This window comes from Pygoscelis adeliae, unplaced genomic scaffold (genome assembly GCF_000699105.1).
Source record: "Pygoscelis adeliae isolate BGI_AS28 unplaced genomic scaffold, ASM69910v1 Scaffold359, whole genome shotgun sequence".
NCBI classification, from domain to species: domain Eukaryota; kingdom Metazoa; phylum Chordata; class Aves; order Sphenisciformes; family Spheniscidae; genus Pygoscelis; species Pygoscelis adeliae.
This window is the reverse complement of record NW_008825553.1, coordinates 1,444,899-1,451,722: the sequence shown is the minus strand read 5'-3', so window position 1 is coordinate 1,451,722 and position 6,824 is coordinate 1,444,899. Positions and strand designations below refer to the sequence as shown.

Here is a 6,824-nt window from a genome sequence, read left to right as displayed (position 1 = left end):
TGGAGGTGCCGCCGCGGCCAAGCTGTCCCAGCGCCGCGTGCCGGGGCAGATCCACGCACCCGCTTTCCTGAGCTGCGCTAGATTTTAGGGGAGCCGCAGCCTGCCAATGACAAGGTCTTTTAGCGAAAGGGGCGATCGGTTGAGTCTCCATATATTAGTTATTCACGCACACGCAGGGAGGTGGGTCATTCTAGTTTTCATTTATATCCATATATAAAGTGTACGTTGCCCTGCACATATTTTATATATCATATATATATCATATATATATATATAAAATTTTAAAAACCCTCCAAAAACCCAAGCTAGGAAATCTCAAATCCCCAGGAGGGCTGTCCTCTCGCGCCTGCCCAAGGACCAGGAGAGGGGCATCGCATCGAGTCTATGGAAACATTCCCGTTACGCTCCCTCGCCCCACCTCTGCCTACCGCACAACGGGCTCAGTCAGCGCCCTGAGTGCCTTCCTCAGTCCCACTCTGCCCCAAGGCTCCTATGCTCAGTTCTCCCAGGCTCTCCGCAGGATCCGTGCTGTGCGTCGGCTTTCCTGAGTGAAGGCAATCCTCAGCCAGGCGCTGCTCTGCCGGAGCACCTCCCGCCGCCGCCTCGGAGCCGTCCCGAGGTGGGTCCCTCAAAGGCTCCAACAGGTCCGTGTCTGCCCGGGGCGCGTGGGCACACAGGTCCTGCACCTTCTTATTGAGGTCGTTGCGCTCCGTTTGCAGGGCTCGGCACAGTTTCTCCAAGCGCTGGATTTTCACCTGGAGCCCCTCTAACTCTTTGTCCCGAAGGGTTTTCTGCAAACAGAGAGGCAGCTCAGACTCTACCACACTGGGGGCAGAGAGAGATGAAACCCCAAAGGGAAGCTCAAGGGGAAAATACTTGTGACCAAGCAAACATTTGGCATTCGAAGAACCTGACGCTATCGTCACTGCTTCTCTCTTCCTTTGCCCCCGCAAAGGCCAAGTGCCGCTGAGACTGTCTGACTTCTTCCACACACCTCTGCACTAATTAACCAGCGCTTCTGCCACGTGCCAGAGGGCTCCTACCACCGTGTACAGGGAAGGAAATCAAGCCGAAGGCAAACACGCGCCCCCCCCCGCCCCCAGCCTGCCTGCAGTAAGGCAGGAGCTGTCCTGCTGTCCCTCATCTCCAGCCCAACGCCACGCGACACGTCACCACGCCGCTCCGGCTGCCTGCCTCCGCACACAACAGCCGGAGCCTCCTCACCTCTTCAGCCATTTCCAAGAGAGCCTTGTTGCTGCTCTCCCAGCGAGAGCGGTACATCGTGGTCTCTTTCTCCAGCTTCTTGATCTTCTTAGTCATCTACAGAACCACGGTGACAGAAAGGGGACAGATAAGCCACAGGCAAAGCGCTGCAGTCAGTTACATCTCGCACCTCCTCAAACGGGCACCCACTATCCCAGCGCAGACAGCGAGGGTCTGCCGTCCTGGGAAACGTCTCCTTGTGTCGCTGTGCGGTCAGCTTCTCCCTTGGGAAACGCTGACCGGGTGACAACAAACCAGGAGACAGGGGTAGCGCTGCTCGTTCTGACACAAGTGGGGCACAGCAAGGATGGTATCAATCTCCCACGAGCAGCCGGCTCGCGGCTGATTTTAACAGCAGCAAAACGAAACAAAACTACGGAGCTGCGGCTCTTCCAGCTCGCAGAAGCATCGAGGAGAGACAGGCAGGCAGCGCCTCCAGCCCACGCAAGCTCTGCTGGGCAGCAAAAGTGTTACCCACCTTCTCCATCTCCTGTTTAAACGTCGTGAACACTTCACTGCTTTTGGAAAGGGTGTTCTGGAATTCTTCAAACTTCTCCGTGTAGAGAGCCAGCTGCGGGGAGAGACAGGGTTACAGCTCCCCACGGCACCTCCTGACAGCCTTCCCCAGGAGAGGGGAGATGTCAGCCAAGAACCGAGCGAGTTATCTTGCGACTGGACTTTACGGCAAACAAACTGGCGGCGCGGAGCTGCTCTGCCAACGTTAGGCACCGGGGAATGCGGAAAAACTCTCTCCTAGGGAAACATCTTCAGATGTGTTCTGCAAACTTCTCCTGGCCTCGGCAGGAGGCACTTGCTGGGTTTGATTCAGCAAGGTATGATCACACGACCGCTCCCAGCACTGGGAAACGCGCTGGTAAAAACCAAGGCCCCTTTCTCCCAGAAGGCAGAATTGCTGAAGGAAGTCTCAGCTCACGCCGTGCTGACACAGGCTCACCAACACCAAACCCAGGAGCCATCCTGCCCCTGTGTTTTCCAGATTAAGGAACTTTGGGTTGTTCCCTCCTTAGGGAGGAAGGAAAAAAAAAAACCGCCAACAAATAACCAGGCTGAGCACACAGACCGGGTGACTCACCTGCTGCTTGAGATGGGTCTCCTGCTGCTTCATCAGCTCACACATCCTCTGCGATTCCACAGCTTCCTTCAGCAGCTAAGGAAGAGCAAAAGCAGTTACCTGGCTGCCGCCGGGGAAGGCTCTCGACGTGCCCCTGCACGGCTGGCGCTTGGCCTGGAGATGGGAGCGGGCTGGGAGAAACACGAAGAGCAGAGCAGGGCTCCGGCCTTGCTCCTGAAGCCGCTGGGCGAGCGGTCACTGCTGGGCACGCCGGAGGCCTGGGATGGCCTGACCTGGTCTGGGCTCCGCACTCAGGGGTCCAACAGTAACAAGCCTCCACAGAGGGACAAGGCAAAAAGCAAAGTGCCCGCAACCATTAGAGAATCGCTGGAAGACTTACGAAGTCCTTCTCCCGCTGGTGTCTCTCCTCCGCCTCCTTCAGCATTTCCTGCGCCTGCTGGAGCTTGGCGTCCACCAGCTGCTGCTGCAGGTCCTTGTGTTTGAACACCTTATCGATGTGCTGCCAAGGGAACACCACCAGTCACCGACATGCTCAGCCCAGTCCTTGCTGCCCGGGCAGCGACCCCAAAGGAAGATCCCGGAGCCCAAAGGCCCCTTCTCCCCTCCAGCAGCAGAAACACGCTTCACTGGGCAGAACGGACGTACCACAGCAGCCCTACACCAGGACTCCCACCGTGACCCACCTCCTCCCGCAGCTCGTACTGCTCGATGAGCTTCTTGAGCTGCTCTGCCAGCTCCATGTTCTCCTGGCGCAGCTTGGAGTTCCTCTCGTTGTGCTGCTCCATCTGGAGCTGGATGTCGTTCAGCGTCACCTGGAAGTGGGATGTCACCTCCTTCCGCTTCTCCTCTTCCTCCCGCGCACGCTGGACACCTTCCTCCTGCGTGAGGAGGGCAGAGACAGCAGGGACACGTCACCCTCTGTGCCGGGCAGGTGAGCAAAGCCACCCAGCCTCCCACTATCGCTTACGTCAATCAGGAAGGGACTTTGGGCCGCTGCCCGACGGCCCCCTTCGGGCCTTTCCCCTCCCTTTCTCCAGTGAGCATAACCCTGAAATAATGCTCAGGCACGGCGGATAACGATGGCTTAACGGTAAAATTAAAAGCACTGCCCTGGACGGGAGACTGTGGGCAATCACCGGTAAAGGTAACTTTGCCAAAATGGCTCACGGCAAGTGATCCGAGTGCTTGGGACGAAGCAGCTCCTGGAAGAGTGCCCAGGAGACACTTGCCTTGAGGGTGCGGTTGTGTCTCTGGAGCTCGCGGCACAGGCTCTCCAGCTTGCTGCGGGCCAGGATGGCCTTGCTGTGCTCGCTCTGCAGGTGGTCCTTCTCTTGCACCAGCTGCGTCTGCTTCTTCTGCAAGATCTTCATCTGTTTCTGGGAGTTACGGTGCTCTTCCAGCTGGGACGGGGGAGCAAAGGGCACAGATGCAGCAAAACAGACCAGGGCAATATGCCGTGCCCCTGTGAGGGGACACGGGGATCGAAACAGCGCTCTCCCTGCTCTGAGAGGAGGACAAGAGGTTTATAACACAAAAGATGCCACTTTTGAGCAGAGCAGGACTGACGCAGAGCCCAAGATCCCCTGGACAGGGCCTTTCTCCCTCCTGAATTCGCGTCCTGCTGGAATCCGAAAGAATTGCACGTTCATCCAGCACCTCCACACGCATGTTGCTCAAATGGAGCAGGGCTCTGAGCACAGGGAAAACCTGAACGCGTCCACTTCGGACACGCACAGACAGTCCCACACCTCTGCTCTGCACTGGATCCATGCACAGCACTAGAGCCGTGCCTAGAACTCCTAGCTCTGCTTAAACGTGGCACCAGACTTTGCGTGTGTTGTACGGCTGAACGCGCACACGTAGCAGCACGGTGACTCTGCCGAACACGCGTTTCTTGCTAGGAAATTATCAACAGAAATGCAGTGACCGGGTGGCGGAGACCGGAGACGTATCCGTGCGGTCCTCTGTCAGCTGGGCCTGCCAACCCACAGCTCAGCCCTGCCTGCAGAGAGATCAGGACACGCAGGCTCAGCAGAACAGACCCGGCCCCAGTACGCTCCTGGGACGGGATGGGCAAGAGGTGCAGCTTCCGCGTTAGAGGAGCAGAGAGAAAACAGATCTGAAGTCCTCTTACACGCAGGTTTGCCAAAAAAAAAACCTCCCGTCCGTGCTTACGCTTCTGCAAACAACAACGCCTGGCTGGACCAAGCGACACCTGTCCTCCGATATTTGGGTATCCAGCACCGCAGGGATCCCAGAACATACACCGCAAAGCTACGCGTACGTTCCTGGGCTGTCCCTCTTGACATCAAGAAAAAAAAATAAATAGATCTACAGCCACCTTCTGCCTCGTCGAGCAGCTCCCGTCCGTGCTGCTCACTGCTGCAGCGTCCTCCCCCGGCCCCAGAGCCTGGGACGAAGAAACAAGCACTCACCAGCTCAGCGTATTTCTTGCACAGTGCTGCTAGCTTCTCCTCTGGCGTGCTCAGGGTGTTCAGCGTCTGCATCAGCAAAGTGATTTCTTTGCCTGGAACGAGACACAGAATTAAAATAAAGAAAGTAAAAAAAAATCACTTACACGGGAGTTCTGGCTCATAAGGGCAAAGACAGGAGAGACAAACCGGGTCTCACAGCCGTGCCTGCCCTGGGCCAGAGCTACCATCTCCAGTGCCTCCTCAGGGCTCTGCCCCACAGATTTCACCGCATACAGTGGGTGAACAACGGAAGCAGCTGGGGAGAGACCCGGTTTTCAGAGCGGGAAACCACCACTGAGCTGGCCAGAGAGAGTTGTGTCCGGCAGAAGAGAAATCCACAGAGTTCAGAGGCTGCAGCAGCACCCAGGAGCAGTCGGGGCCTTTGCAACACTCGGTACGTTTCCTCACGTACCACAAAACAAGACACCGTATCGTTTCCAAATACCGCCGCACATCACACACCCAAGGCGCTTACTTCACTGAGGGCAATTAGTGCGGTACAAAATCGATGTCTGCACCGAAGTTCTCGGGCCGGCAGCACAACCAGAGCAGGGAACTTCTTACCTAGGCCCTTAGCTTTCTTCTTTTCCTGAGCCTTCTTCTGATCCCGCTCCCCACACTCCTCGCCGGGTCGAAACTCTTCAGTCCCCTTCGTGCTTTCCTTCTCCCCGTTCATCTCGGGGCCGCCCGACTCCTGGTCGCCGTTCCTCGGGGACTCGCTGCGACACTTCTCGGCTTCTTCCGGCTCCGCGGGCTCGCTCTGCCCGCCGTCCTCGCCCGGACCCTCCTGGCTGGCATCCACACAGTATGTGTTCAAGATGTCCTCAAGCTGTCTGCTTAGCTCTTCGGAGACGTCACGCACGGCAGGCCGGGAGGACTTGGTGTCCTCCTGCGCAAGAGGAGCTGTGGGAGACGGGAACACAAAAGCGTGAGACTTCCCCCCACACCGTCCACCCTCTGGTCTCACTAAACACACGGCAAAGGGAAGGTTTCCCGAGCACCCCACTGCACCGGGGCTGGCTGAACTTCCAGCAACATAAGCTGCTTTGTTCCGGCTGCGTCTCCAGCCAGCTGCCCTGACAATGGAGGTGCATTCCTGACAGCCTCTCTTTTGATCACGAGAGCATGACCAAGCCCCTGACATCTGTCAAGAGCAAAAATTCCACCCCCCCCCCTCCTCCTCCCCACCATCCTTTAACGAAAGCAGGTTGTGCGTGAGCTTTCCCTCACAGGAACTGCCTGCTAATATCCCCCGGGCCAGGCTTTTTTACATTACAATAGATTTTTGAACCTGAGCGAGCCTCTCTCCCCACATATAAGAGCAGCTCGGATCAAACGTATCTTGTCCCCGACAGCAGACACTCGGGGAAAGAGCAGGCAGCACATCCTTCGGTAGGCTTCTTTGCTTCCAAAGTTCCTCCAAATGAGGGACTTAGAGCAGCTGGTTATTAAACTATAACTCTACTCGCTGTGCATTTGCTACGTCCCACATTTACTAGGCACCAGAATACGAGGCAGGGTTAATTTTAACCAAGCACCTACTCGATTAGACCTGGTTTTCGTCTTCCAGAGAGCTGTTTTTACGAAGTGCCAGTAACAGGGCAGGTCACTCAACGTCACGCTGCCCCAAGGAAAGAGTCGTCTGACATTTCCTGAATGGGACCCTTAAGGTCTAAGCAACGATAAACCACCCATCGTTTTCAGGTGAGAATCAACTCCACGCTTCGGTCGGGAAGCGGTAACTACTTCAGCACTGCACACACGCAGGAGAAGGAAGAAACCAGGATTTTCTGCCCCGGAAATCACAGCTGCCCTTACACAAGTCAGAAGAGCTGGATAGAGCGGCCCACCCTCATGCAGAGAAAGCACCAGCCTGACCCTTCCCAGGCTCCAAACCCACCCGCACGCGCCTCCCGCGCTGCTCGGGCTGTCAGCATCGCCATCAGCCGCGGGCAGGGAGCAGCGCGCCCCAGGCCCCGGGGGGTCCCCCCCTT

The 6,824-nt window shown here is 56.9% G+C and overlaps 1 protein-coding gene across 3 annotated transcripts; it reads right to left on the bottom strand.

The window, feature by feature from the left end:
• Positions 1-7: 7 nt before the first annotated feature.
• On the bottom strand, positions 8-6,787 carry TXLNA (taxilin alpha). 3 transcript variants are annotated; one of them, XM_009332170.1, is made up of 11 exons: positions 6,731-6,787; positions 5,395-5,733; positions 4,792-4,883; positions 3,586-3,756; positions 3,040-3,234; positions 2,736-2,855; positions 2,357-2,431; positions 1,742-1,834; positions 1,225-1,320; positions 419-791; positions 8-100 (listed from the first exon to the last, which is right to left on the bottom strand). In XM_009332170.1, exons 1-10 carry the CDS (start codon positions 6,771-6,773, stop codon positions 441-443), a joined length of 1,575 nt encoding a protein of 524 aa, XP_009330445.1. In that variant the 5' UTR covers positions 6,774-6,787; the 3' UTR covers positions 8-100; positions 419-440. The 3 variants fall into 3 exon arrangements, with proteins under 3 accessions (XP_009330445.1, XP_009330446.1, XP_009330444.1); XM_009332171.1 differs by having other exon boundaries at positions 9-100; positions 429-791; XM_009332169.1 differs by lacking the exon at positions 8-100 and having other exon boundaries at positions 147-791.
• Between the last annotated feature and the right edge of the window lie 37 nt (positions 6,788-6,824).